The sequence below is a fragment of the Alligator mississippiensis genome, chromosome 2 (assembly GCF_030867095.1).
Source record: "Alligator mississippiensis isolate rAllMis1 chromosome 2, rAllMis1, whole genome shotgun sequence".
In the NCBI taxonomy this organism is placed as follows: Eukaryota; Metazoa; Chordata; order Crocodylia; family Alligatoridae; genus Alligator; species Alligator mississippiensis.
This window is the reverse complement of record NC_081825.1, coordinates 164,637,101-164,663,662: the sequence shown is the minus strand read 5'-3', so window position 1 is coordinate 164,663,662 and position 26,562 is coordinate 164,637,101. Positions and strand designations below refer to the sequence as shown.

The following is a 26,562-nucleotide window of genomic DNA, read 5'->3' as shown; positions in this document are numbered from 1 at the left end:
CTCTCTTTCAACCAGGGCAAGGTACATGCACAAGCCTCTATTGTACCCTTAGCTAGTGGATGCAACATGCTTATGTTTGAAGTGAGCAGCCACGTCTAAAAAAAAAAAAAAAAAAAAAAAAGGGTGTTTGAGGCTTTTCTGAAAATAGTAGTTTATTCTGATTCTTGCTTAACACCAAACTCCAGGAGCATTTCCATCCCCAAAAACTACCCAGACCAAAGGAATCTGGAGTACCAACCACAGACCTGAAACAATATTCACTCATTGGTATTCTAAGACAGCAATTGCTCACACATTTGTAGAGTAAGGCATGGTCACTTGAGATACTAAACAGAGGGCTGGCTCTGGGTTAGAAGATGCACTCATTGGTGCTTTGAACAGAAGGATAGCTGGAGGCAGCTAAGAAAGAACAGAGATATTCTTAGGTGCTTCCAAAGAAACCGACCAAGAAATGAGCCTGAGGTTAACTCAACATTGAACCCTCCATCTAATGCAATTTACAGCTGAATTGTCTCAGTGTTTGGGATAGGAATTTATTCCAACCAAGCAGCAAGTCAATGTTATGTTTTGCATGCTCAATTGATTTATACACTTTGGTGACTCCTCACTACCATTCTGGCTGGTTTGCAAATAATCAGTCTCACCCTATTTTACAGGCTGGAAACTGGGGGGGGGGGGGGGGGGGACACGACTGATAAAAAGATTTTTTGGGCCGATGCTTATTATTAACAAGTCATATTGGCCAATACCAATCTGATTGCCAATATGCTGCCTGGCAGTGGGTAAGTCTGTTGGGGGGGGGGGGGGGAGGGCAGGGGGACAGAAGGAGTGTGAGGGGCAAATCAAGGCCCCCCCAGTGAGGGAGGGAGTGGGGCTGGGGCAGGAGTTGCCCAGCCGGGACAGGCCAGAGCGCGGGCCAGAGCCATGGGCGGCCCATCCACAGGGCACAGGGGGGCAGCTCCCACTGCTGCGTGCACCCCAGGGGAGGTACAGGGGGGCATGCGCCCCCACGTCCATGCACAGGGCAAGGGTGGGCTCTCTGTTGCACACTCGGGACTGGGGGTGGCACCAGGCTTGTCCTGGCAGGGGCTGGGCCAGGGCTGCACTAAGAGGGTGGGGTGGGGCAGGTGGCAGCAGTGCTGGGAGGGGGCTTACAGCCATCTCAAAATTTGCCATAGCCCTCCCTCTCAGCACATGCTTATTTCCCCCCTGGGGTGCGTGTAGCAGTGAGAGCTGTCCCCCACCCTCCCCATCCCCCAGACGAGCTGCTCACAGCTCCGTGCTGTGCCCTGCCCTGCCCCAGCTGGGCAGTGCCTGCCCCTGACCCTCCCCCAGCTCCACTCCCTTCCTCACTGCAGGGACCTCAATCTGCACCCATGCAAAAACCACCATAAAACCAAGTGTGCCCAGCCATTAAATCAGAATAATATTTAGCTCTAGAAATGAAAGAGATCAGAATCATTTCTTGTTTTTAGAACATTAATTTAAAATGCTTTAGATTAAACACTTTCTGAAATAAAAATCCATGCACTTTTAATATTCCTCAGTAATACACAGATGTGTTTGTTTCTAAAATAGCCAGTGAGACAGATTTTAGCTTAGCCTTATTTTCTCAATTTCAAAGCCTGTAAATTAACATTTTAGTAACATTATCTCATAGTATAAACTTTATGGGCAATAATATTTATAGATACCTGTCACGGCGGGGTCCTCGATAAGGGCCGTGATCTCCTTGAGGCCCTCTCACCGCGCTACTCCGGCCCAAGGGCACCCTCCATTCTCGCCCACCATGTCTTGATCGAATATGTAATAGGGAGGCTGCCTTGTGTTTCCTCGGGCCTGTCAGCTCCTGGACCCCTCGTGGGTCTCCCCATACAATGGGCGCTACCCAAGCGCCCTAGCCTTATGGGCTATGCGTGGCTCCTACCTCCCCTGATACCACGCCCCAAGCCTCCCAGATGTAATAGACGTTGTCCGGTCTATACGCCCGCTTCCCGGGCCTCCTCTCTAATGTGGCCCACTCTGGGCTCCCCTGCCGGTGTGGTTCCGCTCAGGGACTCTCTAGTGGACCTCCGGTCCTATGGGCCAACCACACGGATACCCTCCCTGACTCTGGCTCACCGCGCTGCTACTCCCTGTCTTCTCAGGGGCAACCGCAGCGCCCTGCCTTGGTCTGAGGGGTATTGCCGCACTAGCCTGCGGCCGGGCTTGCTATGCCCGTGCGCCCACACTGGGCTACTCAGCAAAGCACAATGACGTTCCCCCTCTCTGGGGCTCGCCGCGCCCACACTGGGCTACTCAATAATACACAATGGCGTTCCCCCTCTCTGGGGCTCACCGCGCCCACACTGGGCTACTCAATACTGTACAAGGGCGTTCCCCCCTCCCTGGGGCTCGCCGTGCCCACACTGGGCTACTCAGTAATACCGCCCCTTTCCTGGGGTCGGGGGCTATGTTCCCCCACACGCAATCCGGGGTCTCGGTCCCCGTCCGCAACCTACGGGTTGCGCCCGCGACCCACTGGCCGCGCTCCTTGCCGCCAGCTGCTCGCGCAGTGGCGTGCAAGCTGCACCTTCCCTGGCGCTATGCAGATAATGCGCCCTCTTGGCGCTAGGGCACCTCATACTCTCTGGGGTCCCTGTCGCAACCTACGGGTTGTGCCCGCGACCCACTGGCCGCGCTCCTCGCCACCAGTCGCTCATGTACTGGCGTGCAAGCTGCGCCTTCCCTGGCTCTATGATATTAATGCGCCCTCTTGGCGCTAGGGCACCCCACACTCTCTGGGGTCCCTATAATTGAGGCCTCCTCCAACCCCTACAGCCTTACCCAAGCCTCCGGGTGTAATATACAGAGCCAAACGTAAACTAGAGCCTCCTGGCTATAACAAAAACTTAAAGCCCCCTGGCTAAACCATAGTGCCCATCCTCCCAGGGCTATCACGAGCTGTACTTGCGAGTCATGCTCCTTTCCATATCTCAGCTGAGGGAGCTCCTGCCTCTCCAACTGCTGGCAGAGAACTGCCAGCCTGGCCTCGGCCCTGGGCTTTATAAGGGCCAGGCCCTGCCCCCTACAGGCAGCTGGCTCCCCTTAGTTGCTCCAGCAACCCGCAGCTGCGCTCATTACCTAAGCAAGCCTCAGCTGGGCTCGTTATGTCAGGCCAGGGAGCACTCACTTGCTCCCTGGCAGTTTCTCCACTCTAGGAGCAGGGGCACTGAGGTGCCCTGCGACAATACCAAGTTTCAGATTTAAACATATGAAAACAGTAAGATAATGTCCAATTGTAAAATGGCATGATTTTCCCACAGCATCTGCACTAAGAATAAATTTGTTGGGACAGCTGAATGTACCAAGTGCCCATATTCTGACAACAAATAGGAATTGACACCCAGTCACCAAACACCAGAAAATCTTGGCAAGCTCTTCACCTCGTCATCTGACTCCAGTGAATTTTACCTAAGGACTGTGGCAGCACAGTAGGGGATGCTACTATGCAGAGCCACTTGCCTCACTGTGCCAGGCCCAAAACCACACTTTGGGAGTCTCTCTCAGGGAGCCTACAGCCAGTTGCCCTGCTTCCTGGAGAACACCCGCAAGCCTGGGGTAATGCTGCCACCACCTGGGTACTGGTCTCTGGCAGGGCTCTGTGCAGCCCAGGGCACACAGACCCTGCAAACCTTGGGGGTGGCTTTGCCCACAGTAATATTTCTGGGTGCTTTTTTCAGCCCAAAGCATCCAAAGATAGCCTCAGGTAACTGAGGGAAAATAAAAAGCCAAACTTTGCTGGTCAAGCAAAGGGGCAAAAAGCCTCTTTTCTCTTTCCTACCACAGTGTAACACAGCAAGGCACGCTGTAACTGGACACCTTTATTGATCAGAGGGAGGAAAGGGGGAGGGGGGGGCAGTACAAGGAAGTCAGGATACACTTTGAGAAAACATAAGCACGTGAGTCCTTACAGAAATTGGACACAATGATCCTTTTAAGACAGGAATTGTGTAGGCCAGTCACAACTCCAGGCTAGTTTCCAGGTTTTTACTTACAGAAAATCTTCAGGCAGCAGCCTGAGGTCTTTGGTTGATGGTTTCAAAATGCCTGCCGGAAGAAGAGGATGCTCTCCCCTCCCCCTAGGAATTTATTGGCCAGGTCACCTATTTGACCAGCCTGTACCAAGAAGAAAACCAGGAGACAGAGAGGTCACCCAGGTTGGCCCAAGTGAGGGGCAGAGAGAGGGGGGTTTTTCCACAAGGACTAATGAACCTAGCTCAGGGGCGGGCAATTATTTTGGGCAGAAGGCTGCTTACTGAGTTTCAGCAAGCCATCAAGGGCTGCATGACAGGCAGCTCAGGGCAGATTAATATTAATTTTCTACATTTTTTAGGGGCCCCGCGGGCTGGATAGAATGGCCTGGCGAGCCGCATCTAGCCCCTGGGCCGCATTTTGCCCACCCCTGACCTAGCTCATGGAAACAGACAAGACTGACAGGTAGGACCAACATTAAGTGTTTTGCACTGCACCCAGAAGTTGAGTTGCTAGAGAAAAGGTTCAGTATGCTCTGTACGGATACTAATGGAGAACTGGTACATTAAGACCTTTTGCACCATGTGATTGCTTCAGTGGTCTGTAAACAGCTTTGACTTGCACAGCATAGTGATCTATTTGAGATATAAAAAAATATAGATGGATGGAGGGAAAAGCTAGTTTCCACTAATTTATAAAACTAGCCAATTATTTCTAGTCTTTTTTGAGTTTTTTTTCCAACTACACTTTAAATGGATAGTTTTTCATAACAGGGTTTTTCTACTTTAAGAGACATTTTTTTCCAACTGCACTTTAGCTGTCAAAGCAATTTTGGCAAGAGAGAAAAACAAAGCTGAACATGGTAAATAAATACTAAAACCCAATATGCAGAGTTTGTCAGAAAGTTAAATCTGATAAATTACAAACATTTTTTGGGGGGGGTGGGGGAAATCTGGGGAGGGTGATAAACAACAGTTTTCCTAAAAAAAGATGATGAAAGAAAAATGTAAGCAATTCTAGGTCACAGAAGTATATTGTCAAGAGTGTTACAGAAGTTATCATCAGAAAGTGAAGAAGGCTGGTGCTTTATCATAGTGGAATGTTGAAATATACAGATATTTTTTCCTGGATACTTAAAGATATAGTGCATATCCATGCAGTGATTTTTAAGAGAGGAAATTAATATAAGTAAGTAACACATATAATCAACTAATCAGGGGTGTTCAGACCCCCAGGCACAGAGTTGTGTGATTCATCCCGCTGGGCTCCCCAAAGGTTTGGAAATTTGGCAAAGGAGCAGTGGCAATTAATGCTGCCACTGCTCCTTCACTGCCACATTTACAAGTCTCATAGGCCACATGACACAGCCCTGCATGTGGGATCCAGTCTGCACGTAGAGGGGTAGGTGATGGGGCTCCATCGGACATGCATGGAGCTGTGGTGGTGGGTCCAATCCAGTGCCTGCCAGGCTTACTGGAGGAGGGAAAAGGGCAGGGGGAAAAGGGGTGGAGATGGGGCATGATCCTGACTGCACTGGACTGAGGGTTGGTGGTAGGGACCAATCCTGAGCACATTGGGCTGGGCAGGTGGTAAAGGGTTGCGGGGGCCCCAATCTGGAGCACATGGGACAGCTTGGCCTGATCCTGAGAGTGCCAGGCTTGGGGCAGGGAACAGGAATCCTGAGCATGAAGGGCTGGAGACTGGATGGTATGGCCCAATCCTGAGCATGCCAGGCTAGGAGTGGGTGGCAGAGCCTGATCCAGAACTTGTGGGTGGTGGAGCTGGGGCGATGGGATCTGATCCTTCACAAGACTGGCTGCAGCCACCACATGATGTCCAGGACGGGGCCTAATTAAGCATGCACTGGGATTGGGCCCACACTGCAGATTCAGACCTACCCTGCTCCAGTCATCCAGCCCACAGAGCAAATAAGCCAGGCACCACTGAACTAACCTGAATAACAAGCATTTTTCTTTCTTCTCCCAAAGATTCATCTTTGTCTTTTTTGATGAATTTTGATTTTTTTTGCAGCTGATGGTCTCTGGCATCTTTCTGAATCTTTAATTTAAGTTCCTGAGCAAATCTGCATTCCAGATATGAAAAGACAAACCATAAATCAGTGTCAATTAGCATAAAGCTAAAAGCCTCAGAGGTATACTAAGTTAACTAGACTAAATCATTGATGAATAAGAAGTCAAACAAACAAATGAGAAACTGGCTGAACTGAATGTCACATGATTAAGTGTTCCTTAAAGAAAATACTCATTTACCATCACAGACAAACCAATCAATACAAATCACAGGCTTCGACGTTGATGCTGAAACACAATAGGTTGTTGATGCGTTGTCTATAGGGAGATATTATCCAACAAAACACAAAGCTGGACACTTGCTGATGAATAAACCCTGAGTCAAGGGTACAGCATGTTATTATGGCGGGAAACACACTTTGTGTTCAAGGCCAGTGATTCTCTCTGCCGAATAAACAATTAATGGTGTATTGGCAAATGCTTTCCATTTTATGGATCAATATTAATGCAGCCAAAGGCACAAAACAGTACGAGTAAGGTAACTTTGCTCTTGCTTTCTGAGACATCATGAGAGCCCCTTGGTGTTGTCATTTTTTCCTAATTAGCATGCTCCAGCAGACTTGATTAATCTAATTAATTGGCTAACTAGCATGCGTCAGAACAGATGTCTGGTGTGTGTATAGGTGCCCAATGAGAGCAGAAGCCAACCCTTCTTAAAGGGAGTGTAATGGGAACCTATGGTTCCTGTTACTGAGAGAAGGCAAAAGTAGGCAGTTAGGAGGAGGGCCAGCCCTAGCACAACAGGCAGCAAGAACCATTTAAAAGGAGAAGTGGCTATTGCTGTGCAAGTAGCACAGCAATAGTATAGCACAAGAGGAACCTAAGGAAGCACCTAGAGAACAACTGTAGGGCTAGCTCGGCTGCTATAGGCCAGCCTGCAGGCTGGGAGTCAAGGCAAGTGCAAAGCACCTGCAGGCTGCTGGGAAGTCGCATGACAGAGAGGGGGTAGGGCTCTAGGCATAAAAGCCCTGGTCAGAGAGCAGAGTCCTGCTCTGGAGGCTGAAGGGAAAGCAACTCTGCAGAGGGGCTGCCTGCTAAAGAGGGACTGCAAGCATGCTATGCCTGGAGATGGCATAAAACCTGGGGCTGAGTCAAGCCAGGGAGTCTAGCCGTGCAAGCTGCAGGATAAAGAGCTCCTGGGCTAGGAAGACAGCAGGAGAATGCCAGGCTGACCCCAGAGCTACTCTGATGACTGACAGAACAACACTGGTGCCTCATAAAAGAGCACAAGCCTAAGTAAGGTGAAGCCTTGCTGCAAGGCAGCAGCATAATTTATAGTTTTGGCTGGTGGTTTGTGGTAGGGACTGTGAGGGATGGTTTTGTAGGTCCCAGCAGGCCCAGGAGCAGGGCTGACGCCTGGGAATAGAGTAGATGGATCAGAGGCCTGGGAGCAAGGCTGGAGCCTGGGAAGGCACAGATGGGGCAAAGGAGCCTAGAAGCCTGATAGGCTTGGGAGCTTGAGGACCGAGGTCCTGGAGCCCAGGCAAAAGCCAAGCTTGGGGCCATAGGGTCCAGAGCCCGAGCAAGGCGGAAGTAGCCCAGAGATGCAAAACCTGAAGCTAGAGGGCCTGGAGAGCCAGAGCGGGCTCAGTGCCCAGGGCCATGGCAGAGCCACAGCCAAAGCCAGTGGGCCCAGTGCCCGGGAGCAGGGCAGACACGGGGCCTGGGAGTAGGGCGTAGACTGGAGCCCAACAGACAGGTCCAATGCTGTGGGCCTGAGCTAAAAGGTTCAGCAACAGCAAAGGGGCAGAGACCAACAAGGTCACAACCCCTCCAAGGAAGACTGACTGGATTAATTGGACAATGACATCTGCAAGGCATGGGCATGGTGTATGGGGAGGTGGGAGTCAAATAATTGGCCATTAAGGCTACAGGTGCCCTGGGGGCATGGATGGACCAAAAGGACCTGCTTAGCTAATGGGCAGACCGGAGACGTGGGTAGACTTGATTAGGGCTCGGTTTAAGACCCATGGGCAGCCTTTCTTTAGTTTTCTTCATTAGAACAAAAAGCCTGGCAGGCAAGGAATCGAGGGAAGGTATCTTAGAGAACGATTTGGACAGGAGCCATACAAATCACCAGGGGCGTCATGGCTACCCCTGGGGCCTGCTCCTGTTAAAGGGACATTAACACCAATTTCACACACTTCAGAAAATGAAGTCACTTGAAGCATGCAAATAATTTCTACATCATCATTTCGAGTCCTCAGTGTTCCCCATTTTAGAACCAGTCTGCAAAAAAATGCAAGACAACATACAAGTTTAATTGTGACCAGCTACCCAAATAACTTAATAGGGGATTTGCCTTAGTTTGTTACAAGACAACTAAAACAATAACTTAGTGTGATAAGCATATACTGTACTGGCCTGAGTCAAAGCCAAATGAAGCATTCCATTGATTTAGACTGTGGAAAGGAGCTCTGAATGTTTTCCCAGGGTTTAAGTAAACTAGTTCACTCAAACTGTAACTTGCCATGATTATACTATTTTGCAGCAATTCAATAAAATTAATTATAAGTCTGTTTTATTATTTACTCCTCTGGAATTCTTTCACTGATTCTGTTCGAAAACTGAACGTAGCTGACCAAAAACCTCACCCACCTATTTCCAATACATTTGCTGTACATTTCTTATGGCAGCAACTTTATATTTAATGGGCAATTATCATATTTACTTGAATATAAGATGATTCTGATTATAAGATAACACCTCCTATAATTAGAGCTTATATATGGAAAATTTATAAATGTTATAACTTTCAAGGTACAGAATCTAATTACTGGAGGTTTGCCTTGAATTTGTTCCCTTCCCACTGCTACAGCAGGGAAAATAAATCTGGAGGGTCAGGCAGCACCCTTGCCCTCTGCCTCCCTACTACTTCCTCCTACAGCTCCTTTCCACCCTCCTTACTGTCAGATCCTGCTCTCCCTAAGCACATGGAAGTGAAGATCATATTTGAAAACACTGACCTTGAAATTAAACACAGCTGTAGTAATTTGCATATTGCACGCCTAGACATCACTCATCCAAAATCAATGCATATTACATTTGTTGACACTACTGCAAGTTTTAGCACGGATAATCTATAAACATATTTTTAAGCAGTACTTTGGCACCTGCTTTATACTTAGTACAAACTATTCATGATATCAATCCAAAGCCAAAAGGCTTATGATTTACTGTGTAACTAATTGGGCTGGGCCCTAGCAGAGTCAACAGCATTTTAAGCCAGGGTGATCCCACAGCTTTACCACTGCTCAGTACGTGTATGTACTCCAGAAACCCCCACAAAGGATCCACATGCTAATTTGCCTCCACTCATGACTGGAACTGGGTGTTCTTGTCATGAGCCCTGGGATGCTCCAGAAATGTATTTTCAGATGAGACACAGGACAATCTGGTCTGGTTTCCCTTCATAGAGGGCGGGGCCACACTAATCATATGCAACAGGTTGAGATATGAAGCAACAGAAGAATTCTGAGTGAGCTGTTGATGGCGCCATTTAGCAATGTTTACCAGACATTTAAGGCTGGTGAAGAAAAAGGAATCATTGGAAATAGAAAAGAATGGTGCAGTTCAGCTGTGCCTGATCTATGCCTTAAAAGTAGAGAAAAGGATCAACAGAGCATTGGTGGGTAAGTAATGGACAAGGGAGACCCAAAGCTCAAAACAATGGCAGTGGTGGCAAGTAAGCATGAGGTGGAAAACCAGCTGAAGAGCAGAAGTGATGATCTGGAGACAGATGGAGAGTGGACAAAGGTAGAGAAGAAAGGAAGACAGAAGGTGACAGCAGGAACAATGGTAAAGTGAAGATGGGAGCAGAGAAGACCAGGAGACAGAGCAGGAGCAGCAGGAGATGGTACATCAGGTGAGATGCAGAGGATGGCAGGAGCATAATGGCAGGATGGCCCACCGGGAGTGGCACAACAGGAAAATGGGGAAAAGACCCCGAGAGAAGCTAAAGAGAAGCAGAGGCTGTGGATAAAGGCAACTTTAACTGGTGATGGGAGGCAGACGGGATTGATGAACAGATATGATTTCCTGGGAAAAGTACTGTTTGTGATTTTCGAAATGAAGGTGGAGCATCTCACCAGCCTGCTTTCTCAAACTGAAAAACTTGGGAACTGACTTGGGATGGAGAAGGGCATGAGAACTTCTGGAAGAAATATACAGCGAAACATGGGAGGGAGGAATTAAGAAGGACAATGTTCATAGCGGGGGGTGGAAATCAAGAGAGAGTGATTATAGTTCAAATATACATGGATTTATTTGAGGCAGAAGATACAGAAAGATAGATAGAAAACTATGTCCAAAAGATCACATTAGTAGAGAAATTAAGGGAAAAATTTGGTACCTGGATGCGGTTTTGGAGGGCATGAGTAATGTTAATACCAGATGAATGGAGCCAAGGTGGGGTGCTGCTCCCAAATCAGGGCACATCGTGGTTTTAAAATGTGCCACACGCAACCAATATGGTGCAGCAAATGCAGAAGGGTGGGACACCTGTCTGCACATTGTCCGCTCATAATGTGCTACTGCTGTGAAGGGATGGGGCACAGAGCAGCAGAGGGCCAGGAGTTCCTAAAATGCACTATTTGTAAGGGAGAAGAACACTTTGCAAGTAGAGTCAGACACCCTAAAGAACAGCAAAATCTGGAGGAGGAGAGCGGAAGAGAGAAGGGATTGGACACTGAGGTAGAAATGGTAGAAGAAACCCTGAAGGAGGGTAAAACAGAGAAGAAGGGCGTGAACTTTCTGCGACAGACAGTGCATGAGGAAATAGGAGACGGAGTGGAAGGGAAGGAGGGAACAGCAAACTGCTCAGACATGGGTGTGGGGTGGGGAAGAAAGACAACACCCTACAGACAACAGAAGTAGAGATGGAGTAAGAGGAAGACCCAGAGAAGAGAGACAGAACAGGAAAAGAAAGAAAATACAGGGGCTGAAGACAAGGAAGAAGAAACCTGATAATGAGGGAGGCGAGTCAGAGGAAGAGCTGGAGTTTCCTGCCACTAATACCTCTGGGCTCCAGCCTGGACTGGAGACCAGGAGGCGAGAAATGGCTGGGAGGCCCCTATCACCACTACTATTTGTGTAAGGCATGGAACTGTTAGCACAAAAAAAAAATAAGAAAAAGCAAGGTCATAAGCAGAGTAAAAATATCAGGAGAGGGAAAGGTAAAATGTGTATTATACCTGCATGAGATAAATGTAGTAGAGAGAGACTTTTAATGGAAAGGCTGCTGAAGCATACAGCAGAGTCTGGAGAAGAAACAGGGGCTAAACTAAATACATTTAAAAGCTCCATAATGGGAGTGGGGAACTGAAGGGACTTGGAGAAGTTGGGCCTTCAAACAAGAGAGAAATCAGAGTGCTAGCAATCACACTGGACGCCAAAGGGAAAGGTAATACAGCACAGGAAAATGTGATGGCAAGGCTACAGCTAATATTTTGGTTATGGTCCAGAAGGACACTGCCCTTTGCTGGAAAAGTGGCGGCATTTAAGCTGTGCCACTGTTGAATATTCTATATACAGGAATTGTATTCCCACTGACACAGTGGCAGACAGCAAAAGTACAGAGGAAAATATGTGTGTTCTTCTGGAATGCCAAAAGAGAAAGGTTGGCTAGATCCAAACTGTACAAAGCAAGAGAGATGGGGGGAATAGGAGCCACCAGACTTGGGACTGTTCATCTGGAAAATACGCAAGCACAATATGCAAGGCAGTAATGGAGGGAAGTGGGGGAAGCAGAGTATGTTGCCCGATTTCCCACAGCTGTCATTTTGAGGAAATGGGGAGTATATCAGACCTCTTGGCTGTGGCAACCACGAATTCATTACATCAGGATAGAAGGATTCATGCAGTAGTATACAATAGGGAAGGTAGGGCTGGAGGTCCTGAAGGATCATAAGAAATTGATGAAAGCAGAGACAGGATGGCACCAGTTGGTACCTTCTTTCCTTGTCCTTATGTGAAATTATAGGGAGAGGTGGCAGGTAAACAACAAAAAGGCGAACATGCTGACTTCGCACAAATGGTTGTACAAAGTATCTTACTGGTGAGAGAAGTGCAACACAGATGGGACTTGATGAACTAATCAAGGTGCCCAAGGGAGAAGTGCAGGAAAGAAGAAACAGTTGCATATGTGTTTCAGGAATATACATATGCAAAGCAGGTGTAGGAAAGGGTCTGCTGCTTTCTGAGTGTCACCAAAATAAACCTGTGATTAGTGTGGGAGATGGTACCATAAAGACTCAGCAAAGGGACTGGAGAAAACTTTATTAAGGACTTTATTAGCACGTGTTAAAACTAATTTATGGAAAGTAAGAAACCTCTGGATCTTTAAGGGATTGGCTTTCAGTGACATAATGCCAGAAGCTGGGATTGCATGAACTGAAATACTACATTGATTGGGACAAGGAAAAGATTGGAGAGGAAGAGGTGAAGAAGTGGAGGAAAAAAAGGACTAGAGACACTAGTTTCACTAAACCAAGAGGACTGATGGGAGGGGCAGTGTTTCAGGTGGTTACTGAGGTAACAGTTTTTTAATTAGATTCTGTATGAAGAAGATTTCTGTAATGGCTTGGTTTTTGTGGGAAGTTGATCTATGTTGTTTAAGGGTTTAATATATGTAGCTGTATGTTTTTGATATGTAGTTGTTTCTGTCCAATAAAGTCTTGGTAAAACAAGGGTGCTCAATATGTGTAACTTTGTAAGCGTAGGGTGATAGGTCTGTTAAATAAATTTGTAAAAATCAGCCTGTTTGCCAAATATGGGCCATGTGTTTTAGTCATGCTCAGTGTTGGCTGCATTTAATCAACTTTCATAATTGGTTTCAACTATTGAGCACATACATGATAGACAGTGCATTTAATGAGATTTCCTTGTATGTGAATGTTAAGACAAGGATGTAGGTTGTAGCCGTGTTGGTCTAAGGACATAGGCAGACAAGGTTCCTTGGGCGAATCTGATATTTTTATTAGACCAACCCAAATAGTTGGAGAATAGTTATTAAGCAAGCTTTTGGGTTCAAAAACCCTTTGTTAGGCTAAGGAAGTTTCAGCAGTTGCTGTGTGCTCTTCCTGGATGTAATGAAAAGTAAAGAAGCCAGAGGCTGGGTTGGGGAGTCAGTTGTCAGGCAGATTATAATGTGTCAGAAATCCAATGTCTATATTTATTAAACAACAACTGTGCACCAGAATGAACGTACACCGGAAATCTATCAAAGACAGAAATACCCAATTACCTGTGGGGGCACATTTCTCACAAGAAAACCCTCTCTCTCCAATCTCTCAGTCCTGATCGTCAAAGGAAACTTACACAACACTTCCCAGAGACAAGCCTATGAACTCCACTTCATCAACCTCCTGGATACTAAAAATCATGGACTAAATATAGACATTGGATTTATGACATATATATTATATACAGTATATAATATATACGGGAGGGTGAGCCCTTCCGCGTATAATTTTTTTAATATATATTTGACTAAAATTGATAAAAGCAGTCATATATAAAGTTATATATATGATATTTTATATTCCACTTGGAAGAGGCTCAAAGCCTAAATGGCTGAAGACAGGTAATCACTAAAAATCAGCTTCCAACACAGATGTGTGCGTTAAACAGCCAGGCCCTTCTAGACAATGGCTAATTTACATTTGCATTTTAAAAGAAGGTGCCAAAAGAAAAACACTTGGTTTTTCAGGCTATTTGAGGGAAGGACATTTCTCATAGTGGGGAACTTGAGGAAGAGACAGTAATTTGGGATACTTGATTAGTAATCTTCATGTCTGAAAAGAAGCAAATATTCTCCTGGTCTTAATTAGATCAGAAAATACTTCTGCTCTGTTAAATAAATATACTTGGGGGGAGGGGGAAAGGGGCAGGACGTTATATGCATAGGAAAGGCTCCCTGAAAATCCAACGGACAATGTCTGTAAATGGACAGATAAGAAACTTTACTTAAGATTTGTCTCAAGAACAAGGTCAGGGTCTTTAGTTTTCCTGGACATATGGAAACACTGGAGTCCCTCAGCTAGTGAGCTGAGTAGAAATTGCATTCTTGGATTTGAGGTGGGGTAAGAACAGGTTATTGTTCTGATTATTTCCTTTTGTTTGTTCTTATATTTCTGTATCTCAGTATATGGTGACTGATCTCTTATGTTTGCTTTTATTTTAATAATAAATATATTTTTTATTTTACAACTTACTTATTGTTAGTGTATGTGTGATTTCAGAGCCTCTGACCAGTCAGGCCTCATCTCCAGAAGGTGGACTCATCTTTTCTGAGTGCATGGCCTGACATGGGCGTGACTTTTACCTGGCAAAATGCCCTCTGCTAAAAGCTGGTAAGACCTGGGTGAAGCAGGTAAAGCTGAGGCACCCTAGCTCAGGGAGGTAACTTCTGGAACATCTCAGTCCATTCTTAGCAGTCAAGAAGCAGACAGCAGAGAGGGGTTTGGGGCAGAAGGGCATCCTGAGAATGTGAGAACACCCTGGGAGTCTCTCTCAAAACGTACCCTTGCCTTCATTCAGGGCTAGGATGTGTCATAAACATAACACACCACTGAGTTATTTCATTCTCATGTATGGCTATTTTGAGCAAGAAACACACAAACAATTTACCTTTCAGCAAATCCATCTTTGTTAAAAAAATCACACTGCAGCAGCTCAGCACAGGATGGTCGTTTGTCTGGATCAATCTGCAAACATTTCTAAAAGACCAATAAGTTAATATACAATAAAACCTAAAGGAAAGATCTTTAAATGTCTAAACAAAGTTATTAAAGAGAGCGATTAAGGGGAAAAAAAGAAAATAAGGGAAAACAAAAGGCCAAAAATTAAAGGAGGAGCCACTTCTAGAGCATGCTTCAGTGATATGACCCAGAAAAGAGACTGGAAGTAATTAACAATTTTTGCCAGACACTTTACCCTTGGTCCATGAGAATGTACTGACAGACATCAATTAGCTTTATCCCAAATTGTAACACTAGCTTTCATTTGAGCTTTTTGGTGAAATCTTTACATTATATACAATGCTAAATATTTTAGAACAAGTTTCAAAACCAAACATGCTGCACTATTTGACCAACCAAAAATTATGTTCTACAGGAAAAGAACCAGCAACGTTCACTGTATAGTTCCCCAAAACTAGAAGTCTAAATAGGCACAAACAAAAAGGAGGGTTTTTTGGTTTGTTTTTTTTTAAGGTGTTCTTGTAAGAGAAAAAAAATCATTCAAAGATGAAAATGAGGGGTTGTCTCCCATCTACTCTCACCCACCTGCAATGGACAGGCCTAGTTGCTTCCTTTCTCTATAGGGACTCTTGGAGTTAGAGAGGTGCATATATGGCCTGCTGAGTATGCATCCTGAACATAGCTAGGTCTAGGGAGAGAAACTTGCATTGTCACACAATACACAAAGGCAAAAGGCATTATAGTGTAATAGAGAATGTGTGTATTATGGGGTGTTGGTTGTAGCTGTGTTGGTCTAAGGACACAGGCAGACAAGGTTCTTTGGCTAAATCTGGTATCTTTTATTAGACCAACTAAAATAGTTGGAAAATCCTTCTTTGCAAACTTTTGGGTACAAACACTCTTCTTCAGGCAGAGAAGGTAAAAGAGGAAAACTAATATGCGAACAATGCATTTCCAAAATAATCAGTTACCTTTGCTAAATCTAAAATGGCAGCGGAGAGCTTGGGATAACGTCTTGCGAGAGGTTCAACCTCCTTGACTTCAGGCAGCCTCACTCCAGCAAACAGTGGATTTTTGTAGAACAGCTCTTGATGTCTTAGGGTTAAATTACCTAGAATCATGAGATATATTGAGGCTGAGACAAGAAACACACCCAGGAAGCTCAGAACAGACCTGCATTTCATGTCAGCTGTCAAGGTACCAGCACCTGTGAATGGTGCCATTTTTTTGTACTTGCCAAGCTCTGCAGGGTGATTAAGTCAGATACTCTGTATCTGCAGTCTACTAGGTAGTCAAGGTGAAATGAGAAGTCTGCTCTGGGAGGGAAACCCTTAACCAAAGAGCTTTGGCACAGAAGAGGTAACCCACCTTTTGGCCCAGAGTAACCTAAGGGTCCAAGACCCTTCACCAGAGCCTTTGTGGGTGGATACAACTTTATAAATACAGAGATACAGTTTATAGCTACAGGTAACCTGTTTCTGAAGAGTGCAAAGGAAGTAGGGATCTGAAAATACATCTGTTGCAACACCCCAGTAAAACTTAATCAAGCCCCCAGCTCCTTTCAGCTCCTAGCAGCTGCATTTGATCCAGGCGTTCAGCTCTGGACTTGGCAAGAAAAGCCAACTGTGCAGGGATGATGATTCTCACTCAGTGGAGAGAACAGACAGGCATGAGTGTTGTCCCAGCACTGCTAGAAGCTCTCTCACAGGGGCTGCAGCTGTGTCACACTTGACCCTGACTGTTCAGTCCGTGCAATATGCAAGGCCCCTGCATGATGTGGCCTCTCCTTTTTCTCTCTGTGCTACACCTTATCTTGGCAGAATGAGCCTTCTTGCTGCAGCCAAAATGGGTGTGCTGGGTGGGCCAGACTGAAGCCATGGGAAGTTCCTGCTGTTTGCCTATGCTCTTCCAAGCACCACACTTTACTTGCTATCCAAAACTACCATTTAAACCTGTCAGCTAAATACAGGAAAATGGCATGCACCCTTACCCAGGCACTTCATAATATGATACAGCTGGTCGATATCTGAGTCACCAGGGAACAGGGGCTCTCCTGTAAGCATTTCTGTTACCAGACAGCCAATGGCCCACACATCAACAGCCCTGAAAGAAAAATGCTGTGAGCGGAACTGTCAAACCAAGTCCGATCATCTTGGTGTAGCTTTGTCACTCTGCTTGAACTAAAGGCCACTGCAGGCTGCCAGCAGAAAGCATCAGTGAATGAGACAAGGCAGTGGTTTTGTAGATGGTCATTTTCCAAGTCTGATATCAAATATTTTTAAGCAAGCACTGAAAAGTGACCATCTACTTGATTTTGACCTTAGTTCATGCAAGATGCCAATTACGTTAATGTAAGATAACATGTAACTGTATTTCTACCCTTATCAGGCAAAAGACAGGGCAGGATGGTGATTTAGAGATTACCTTGTTCAGAAAAATACATACTTTTTGTAGGCAACAGACTATTTCATCAGATGCTAATGAACAGGCTATAGAAGCCCTAATTAGGGTAGTTGTTTATCCTGGTAGGCATGTTGCAAGTGTCATTCTAATTATGGTGAAAAAGCTTCACCGTGGATGTGATATACCTGACTAACAATGCTAAAAGAGTGCTCAAAGAGTAATTTAAGTGGGAAAACATACCAACCATGCTTCTTCAGGAGTCTGTCCCACTGATGTCTGCCCCTAATGATATGCAGGATGGGATGGAGTGCAAATTTGCAAATGACAGCAAATTTGTAGGGTTGCAGGTATGAAAGCAGGATTAGGATTCAGAATGACCTTGATGAACTGGAAAAACAATCCAGTGTGGGTGTAGCCCTGGCTCAGTTCTCCACTGGCAGAAAGCTGTACCTGCGCTGCAGGCAGGGGGTAGGAGAGAAATGATGGCAATATAGGCACAGCTTCCAGCTGTCCAGTCCCAATGAAGTTCCTCACTGCCCAGCCCCAGAACAGGCATGGGCAGCAATAAAGCCTTCCTGCTCTGTGAGCCGGGTCCAGTGGCTTCACAGTCCAGATCCAGCCCACAGGCCATATGTTGGTGGTGTAAGAAATATGATTTACAAGAAGAGTTTGGAAGAACTGGGATTATTTAGTCTGGAGAATAGAAGATGGAAGGGGGATATGATAACAGTTTTCAAATACCTGAAGAGTGGTTACAAAGAGGATAGTAATATATTCTTAACTGTGGCAACCAGGAATAGAACAAGTAACAGTTTCAAACTGCAACAAGGGAAATTTAGGTTGGATATTGGAAACTACTCTCTCACTATGAGGGCAATTAAGCATTGGAATAGATTACCTAGAGAGATTATGGAATTGTTTTCCTTGAAAGTTTTCAACAGCAAGTTAGACAAACACGTGAATGAGATTGTTTGGACAAGGAATGATCCTGCCTTGAGCAGGGGATTGGACTGGCTGAATCTCAAGAGGTCATCTCTATTTCTCTATGATTCAATTATTTGTCTGACAGGTACAGAAAAGCCTCTACAAACTCTTCTCCGAATGTTCTTACTTGCCATACTTGAGATCTCCAACTAACAGTTCTGGAGCTCTGTACCACCGGGTAGCCACATAGTCTGTGTAAGCTTCTCCAGGAGCTGCCAGTGTGCGAGCAAAGCCAAAATCACAGAGTTTCACAACTCCTGACTGGGAGACCAATATATTTTCTGGTTTAATGTCTCTGTGTATGATCTGAAAAGAAAAGCAAAAACAGGAGGACAATTTTTATATTTCTGCACCAAGTTTACTCTTTGGCATGTATGGAAGGACTGAGATTTGCACATTTTGTGTCTCCAGAAGCACTGCACAAATGTGCGTGAATTCTAAACTGTATATTCTCAATAGAAAAAGTATGTGTGTACCCAACTGTAGATTTTAAACAAGCACTTACCCACCACAGAAATTTCATTACCACAAGTTACCTCTCTGTTTTTGAACATATGACCCTTTCCATACATTTAGGGGAAAGAAGTAGAGGGCTGAGACATTTAAATAGTGGAAATGGCAATAGCTGTTTACTAGATCTCATTACATTTCAATATTGAAGGCAATATTGATTCAGGCATGCCTACTAATTTATGTGGGATTCACCTGCTCCAAGTCTTCGCACTTAATTAATGCTCCTTACTTTGTTAGTCAGAGCTGATCTTCACATCATCTTAAGGCTTGTTACACTGGTAACTCAGAGCCTTTGCCTCTAAGAGCCATCTTAGAAATGAGAGGACCTAGTCAATTTCAAGACTTCTACTAATAAAGCACCATCCATGGTTGAAATGGGCTAGATTAACCATCCACCCTTTATGGGGGGGAATTTTTAATTGCCAAATGAGCCTGCTATATGCTGCTGAGACCATACTATCATGTTTGTGCCCTAATTACATTTCTTTCTAGCTAAGGCTCTACTTAAAATAAGCATCTTAGCAGCTAGAATCCATCTACTCATGTTATGTTTAGAGAGAGAATGTGAGCACAAAAGGGAGAGTAAGCAGAAAGGCAAGAGAACCTCTGGCATACTTACATTGTGACTGTGACAAAATCCTATTCCTTTTATAATCTGAAATAAGTATTTCCGAACTCTGCTGTAATCAAGTCCATTGGGAAACAGCTCAAGGTCATCCAGGATTGTGTGATCCACAAATTCAAACACCAAATACCACCGCTTCTTCTTTTTACACACTTCCAGCAGGTTCACCAGGTTCTCATGCCTTAGTTGCTGTTATCAAACAACAAAAACATTCTGTGAGGATACTTCAACATTTAACAGTAGAGACACAGAGCCTGAAAACTTAACTGCAAAGTAAATGGTCTCCCAGGCATTCTTTGGTTAACATGGCCCTCCACACTCATTTATGTTTAACATTGGATCACTGGGTTTCCTAAATAAAACAATCTTACTTTTGTAAGTCAAAAAGGAGCACAGAATACATTTTACTGCAGTCAGGGAAGACTAAACAAAAAAAACAAACCTGTGAATATATATCCTTATTTAGCTTAAAGTGGTCATCTCTGTATTGTATTTCCAAACTCCATCTCCCCTCTTTGCCAAAGAGTTCACGGAAAAGGGACTGAGATCTCTACAGGTCATGTGCCATGCTTAAGAATACTCAATTAAGGGCACTGGCATTAACATAACCCCTAATGCTGCAAAGACTTAGGCTGCGGACAAACATAACATTCAAACATTTTCAAGTGCCTTTGAAATACTTCAAAGGGACAGCTGTACAGATGTACCTGCCATCTGAAGGGTTCCAAAAATGTCCAAAATAGCATCTCTTAAAATTACTTATGCTTTTGAAGTGCCTCACTTCCTGTTATACCTGCACAGGAACAAGGGATCCCTCCAGAACTGCATAGTTAGAGATGCACCCAGAAAAAAAGAAAGAAAGAAAAATTCGGGGAAATAAATATTTTTTTCTGAGGGCTCTTGTTTTTTTGCCGAAAAATTGGAAAAATCGAAATCTTTTGGAAAAAAAAACAAAACCAAAAAACCTCTTATGAAATATTTTCTTTTGAATGATGAATAAAATGTTTAAGACTAGGTGTTCATATATTGCTGCTCTTTACTCCCCAAAAATGTTTTTAATAACTGTAATAGGAAGACTTTTATGTAAAACTATCTGCAGTATCAGATCATTACAATTCCTGTACACCAAGGACAAGCAGTACAGTACAACTCTCAAATGCAAGAGCAAGATGCATTTCTGCCCCCAGGGGCACTGCCATTTTCACAAGAGAAGAAAGAAGGATTCAGTGCCTTCTTTGGTTGTGGACTTCCTCTATCGCTGACTTTTGATCTAGAGGTTGATGGGTCTGCTCCTGTCCTCCTGACTAGGCCTCAAAAGGCTGGGAGTGGACACTGGCAGCAGCGTCCATTCATTGCATACTGGCAGGAAGCATTTAAATTAGAGTCAGAATATCAACGTGTAACGCAATCTGTGCAAGGAAAAATCAATGAAACACTGTGCCTTGCAGTACTTAGACAGATGGGCAAATGTGTGGGGAGAAGGAATCATAAACTTTGTGATAATAACACTTCAACCAGTTTTTTACAGAACCACTGAAACACGAAAGAACAGGCATACTGTAGAGTATCTCAGTAGTAAAATATGTGAAGTCCTACAGAAGATTGGGAGTGGTAAAGTATTTGCTTTGCTGACTGACAATGCAAGCAACATAAAAGCAGCATGGGACATCATAATGGATACATATCCACATATTACTGCAATAGGATGTGCATCCCATGGGCTAAACTTGCTTCTTAATGACATCATGAAGTTGGACACTTTGCAAAAGATCTATAGAAGAGCAAAATAAGTTATAAAACATGTAAAAGCTACTCATATTGTAGCTGCAGTCTTCAAGAAGAAGCAGGAAGAAAAGAATGCAAAGAATCAAATAGTGACACTCAAACTCTATAGTAAAACTAGATGAGGTGGAGTGGTAATCTCATTTGAAAATTTACATAAAAACAAAGAAGCGCTTCAAGAAACAGTAATAATTGAGGATCTGAAAGTACCCAGAAGTGTAAGGAAAACTGTACTTGATGAGGATGTCTTCTGGGTTCAGCTGCAGAACTACCAGAAGATTCTAGAGCCAGTTTCTTCAGCAATCACTGCAGCTGAATCAGACAGTGCACTTTTGTTAGACATTCCTTACCAAATGGCTCAGATAAAAATCAACTGTTTTTGAGAATCTAAGTGTATCTCTGCTTACAAGTACAGAAGAAAGAAAAGTGAAAGACTTTATTAACAGACGGGAAAAATTTTGTTGCCAGTCAATTCATGCTGCTGCAAATCTCTTGGATCCAAGATTCAAAGGCAGAAATGTTAGTGATGATAGCACTGCTACTGCATTTGACTGGATTACAAAACAAACAACACACTTAGGACTTGATATTGGAAAGGTACTTTCAAATGTTGCAGAATACAGAACACCTTCAGGTATTTGGTCCAGGAATGCAATCTGGGACTCTGCCAAGCATATCCCTCCTGCAACATGGTGACAAGGCCTTTGAACAATACAGCCTCTGACTGTGCTTCTCACCTGCTTCAGATTCCTCTGTCTTCTGTAGCAGGCGAAAGAAACTGGTCTAGGTTTGGAAATACTCGCACCAAATCAAGAAATAAACTAACATGTGAAGGAGTAGAGAAGCTTGTCTCAATCCTGACATATGTTCAGTTTTCTGAAGTCCATGAAGAAGATAAAAATGAAGGATCAGAAACTGTTGATAGCGATAACTCAGAAAATAAGGCTGATTAGCAGGGATCCTGGTTTTCTCTGATAAAAAAATAGCACATTCTCTGATAAAAAAATTCAAGTTCTCTGATAAAACCCCCCAAAACAAGTGATTAAAATAAAAGGCCTGACACAGCCTCCACCCCCCCACTCGGGTCCCTCCTTTCCCCCCAAAGCCTCCCCAACCTTGCTGGGGCCCCTCACTCCCCTCCAAAGCCCCCCTGACCTGCTGGTGCCCCTCACTTCCCCCCAAACCTGTTGGTGCCCCTCACTCTTCCCACAACAGCTCCCCTGCCCTGCTTGTGCCCCTTGCCCCCCACCCACAGCCCCAACCCCCCACCCCTGCCAGACAGGCCCCCAGCTCCATTTGTAACAAAAATTAAAAACATTTTAAAAGTAAATTGAATTAGTAAATTTGTAATTATTATCTGAATAAACTATACTTTTAAATTTCATAAATATACCAAACATGGTAATTTTATGAACAAACCAAGTTATATATAATACATGTTATGTTCTTAAAGTAGCAAAGTGAATTTAGATCTGTAAAAAGTGCTAAGAAAATATGTATTGCATATATTTCAATTTTTCCCAAAACTTCTGTTTATCTCCCAAAAAAAGGGGAAAAAATGTTTTTTTTTCCATGGCTTCAAAATTTCTGGAAATTTTACATCTCTACCCACAGTGCTCTGCTCTCTCTCCCCTTCCCCCATCGGGCATGTAGGGACAGAAAGGCATGTGCTGGGTCCCGGTACACTGCCCGGTGCTGCTACCCTGCCTCCCAGAGTACCAGAAACAGCAGTGCCTGGAGTCCTGGGGCTCCCAGCACTTAGGGTGATGCTAGTACCCCAGCCTCTGATGGAATCATAGAAAAGCAGGGCTGAAAGGAATCTTCATAAGTCATCTTGTTCAACCTCATCCTTCACCAGAGGCTGGTTCACCCCTATTGAAACCATCCTATTGAAATCTGTTGTCTAACTTATTAGTAAAACTAAACAGTCAACTCTGACACACAGTCACACAGCATAACATCATAACCAGACACAAGTACATAAGAACATAAGAAGTGCCATACTGCATCAATGGTCCATGATCCATCAAGCCCAGTATTCTGTCTCTGTGGCAGAAAGGGATTCTGTAGGACAGCATCAAACCAGATCTCTCTAGTGATCTATCCTTTATTCAATATCCTCACTGGCATCCACCATTATTGGGCTAGAGATGCCAGAGGAAACATTTCCAACCATTCTGTTCAATAACCATTAATAGGTCTATCAATCATGAATTTATCCAGTCCCTTTTGAACCTGGCTATGTTATCTGCCTCCTGTGGCAATGAGTTCCACAAGTTAACTATGCATTGCATAAAAAATGTCTCTTGTTAGGTTTAAACCTGTTACCTACTAATTTCAATGGGTGCCTCCTCATTCTAGCATTTTGGGACTTGGTGAACAACAGTTCCCTGTTGACTTGGTCCACACCTTTCATAATTTTACAGACCATTATATCTCTCACCCCCCACCCCGCAACAACCCTTTCCTTTCCAAACTGAAGACTGGTAGTTATTTTAGTCTCACCTGGTATGGCAACTGCTCCAGGTCCCTGATCATTTTGGTTGACCTTTTCTGTACCTTTTCTAATTTGACTACATCCTTTTTCAGATGTGGGGACCCCACAGCATTCAAGATAAGGGTGCACCATAGATTTGTATAGTGGCATGATGATGTTCTCCATTTTGTTTTCAGTTCCCTTCTTAATGATGCCCAACATTTTACTGGATTTTTGGTCACTGCTGCACACTGAACTGATGTTTTTGACAGCTGTGTACAGTGACTTCAAGGTTTCTTTCCTGAGTTGTAACAGCTAGGTCAGAACCCAACATTCTGTACTATGTGATTGAGGTTATTTTCCCCCAGGTATATTATCCTATATTCGTCAGTCATAGAGAAGTAGGGCTGGAAGGAACCTCCAGAGGTCATCTAGTCCAACCCTTGCCTAAGGCAGGATCAAACCATAATTTCAACTCTACATAAGCCTGCCATCAACCCTGACACAACACAGACCTAGCACCCAAACCTGCCCGAGGTAAAGCAGAAGAACAATGACAACTAATGTCCTCCTTCCGTAAAGTTTTAACAATATACGCTCAAAAGATCCCAGGTAGAATGCCAGGCCCGCTGCCGCAGAGGAAGGCAACCCCCGCCCCCCAGTCCATATCAACATAACCATGGGGAAAAATTCCTTCCTGACCCAATACAGCCACTGGTCTGACCCTGACCAGAGGGGCAAGACCCTCTAACTAGGAACCTCCATCTTAGGTCACAGCAGAAGCACTGATATACCCCAGTCAACAGCCCTAGTCCTGGCTGTAGCCAATACCCAATGCCTTTGGGAAGGGTTAAAAAACACCCTGACATATATAGAACCATAGAATAGAAGGACCAGAAGGGACCTATAAGATCACTGAGTCTGGTCCCCTGCCATGGGCAGGAGGTGATTGGGCTCAAACTAGCTCAACAAGGTGCCTGTCCAGCCTTCTCTTGAACACACCTCCAGGAATGGCAACTGCGCCATCTCTGCTGGGAGTGCGTTCCAGATTCTAGATACCCTTACAGAAAAAAAGTTTTTCCTTATGTCCAGCCTAAATTTTTCCCCAACTAGCTTTTGTCCATTTGACATTGCCCTCCCTAGGGGCACCTTTCTGAAGAGTTTCTCCCCTAGATCTCGGTGTTCACCCCCGATATATCTGCAGGCAGTTATCAGGTCACCTCTCAGTCTTTTCTTACTCAGGCTGAACAAACCCAGTTCCTGGAATCTCTCTTCCTAGGGCTTATCCCCCAGGCCCTTGATCATGCAGGTGACCTTTCTCTGTACACTGTTGAGCTTATCCATGTCCTTCTTGAAGTGTGGTGCCCAGAACTGGACACAGTACTCCAGCTATGGTCTTATCAACACTGAGTAGAGGGAGAGAAGCACCTCTGTATCTATTGGCAACACACTGGTTGATGTATGCCAGAGTTCTGTTTGCCCTGTTGGTGACTTCATTGCACTGTTGGCTCATTCATCCTCAGGTCAATTGTCACCCCCAGGTCCCTTTCAGATGCGGTGTCAGCCAGTGGACCACCGCCCATCGTGTAGATGTGGTGAAGGTTCTTTCTATAGCAGAAAAAGGGGGGGGGAAGGGAGAGGAGGAGGGCAACCAGCAAAGCCCAGAAGCATGGGAAATACCCAAGGTAGGACATAGGCATAACAAAATCTAGACTGTTCTCAGTGGTGGCAAATGAAAGAACAAAGAGCAATGATCTCAAGTTGCAGCAAGGGAAGTTTAGGATGGACATTAGGAAAAACTTTTTCATGAGGAGGGTAGTAAAGCACTGGAACAGGTTACCCAGAGAAGTTATGGAATCCCCATCCTTGGAGGTTTTTAAGACCCAGGTAGAGAAAGCCTTGGCTAGGATGATTTAGTTGTGGATGGTCCTGTTTTAAGCACTGAGTTGAACTAGATGGCCTCCTGAGGTCCCTCCCAACCCTAATTTTCTATCATTCTATGAAAGATGCTAGAAAGAATTAAGAAGGGCCATGGACCCCAAGTACAGGGGAAAGCAAAAAACCTCTACAGTCCATACCAATCTGACCCATGGAGTAAAATTCTTTCTTGCCCACAAATATGGTGAACTGATCTGACCCTGGGCAGAGGTGCAAAACCTTCTAGCCAGGAAACTCTGGGTTTAATTCCCAGCAGAAGCATTGGCCCAACCTAGTCAAAATCCCTAGTCTTGGCTGCTGCCAACCCCCAGAACTTCTGAGGAAGGTTAGTCTCACCCCCCTCTCTCTCCAATATGTAGGAGCAAAGTGGGGGAACGGGTGGGGGGGGGAGGCAGAGGCAGGATTTCCTTTCCAGCCCTATGTGGCTGAAAGCAGCAAAGCCCAGAAACATAGGAAACACTGCATTGTAGAAACAAAGTATTGTAGAACATAGGTGTAACTACTGCTAGATCATCCCTGACAAATGCTTATCCACCATCTTCTTGAATGATTCCAGTGATGGAGATCCCACAGCTTCCCTGGGCAGTCTATTCCACTGTCTCATTGTTCTAATTGTTAAGAAGGTTTTCCTAATATCCAATCTAAGCTTGCTTTGTTGCAATGACAAGCCATTAGTTCAAAAAGATGTTTTCTTTATGGCACATCTTCAAGTATCTGAAGCTTGCTATTATGCCCCCTCTTAAGTGCTGAACACATCTATTTCCATCAATCTCTTTTCAGCTGCCCTGGTTTCCAAGCCCTTTATCTTCTTTTTGCTGGCCTCTGGACCTTTTCTAACATCCCCATGTCCTTTTTCATGGACCAAAGCAAGGATTGTGGCTCTTCAGCCACAAAACCCTTTGTACCTCTCTGCTCTGGTAAGAGGGGAAAAGGAGACGTTTCAGGGAACTGGGAGACTGGAAAGCACCAGCACTAAGAAGGGTGGTATGATCTCCTGTGTTTTATACCTAACATGCCTGATGAAGCATACCAACATTA

At 44.7% G+C, this 26,562-nt stretch overlaps 1 protein-coding gene across 3 annotated transcripts in view; it reads right to left on the bottom strand.

Moving 5' to 3' along the window:
- The window catches only part of CDKL2 (cyclin dependent kinase like 2), a 49,277-nt gene that overhangs the window by 5,762 nt on the left and 16,953 nt on the right, over window positions 1-26,562 (bottom strand). For all 3 annotated transcript variants that reach the window (XM_019493550.2, XM_006273712.4, XM_019493551.2), the window contains exons 3-8: window positions 19,323-19,517; window positions 18,318-18,496; window positions 16,794-16,906; window positions 15,775-15,914; window positions 14,733-14,821; window positions 5,968-6,097 (exon numbers count right to left, since the gene is read on the bottom strand). In XM_019493550.2, the coding sequence (XP_019349095.1) occupies window positions 5,968-6,097; window positions 14,733-14,821; window positions 15,775-15,914; window positions 16,794-16,906; window positions 18,318-18,496; window positions 19,323-19,517 (846 nt within the window). The remainder of the gene's footprint in view (window positions 1-5,967; window positions 6,098-14,732; window positions 14,822-15,774; window positions 15,915-16,793; window positions 16,907-18,317; window positions 18,497-19,322; window positions 19,518-26,562) is intronic.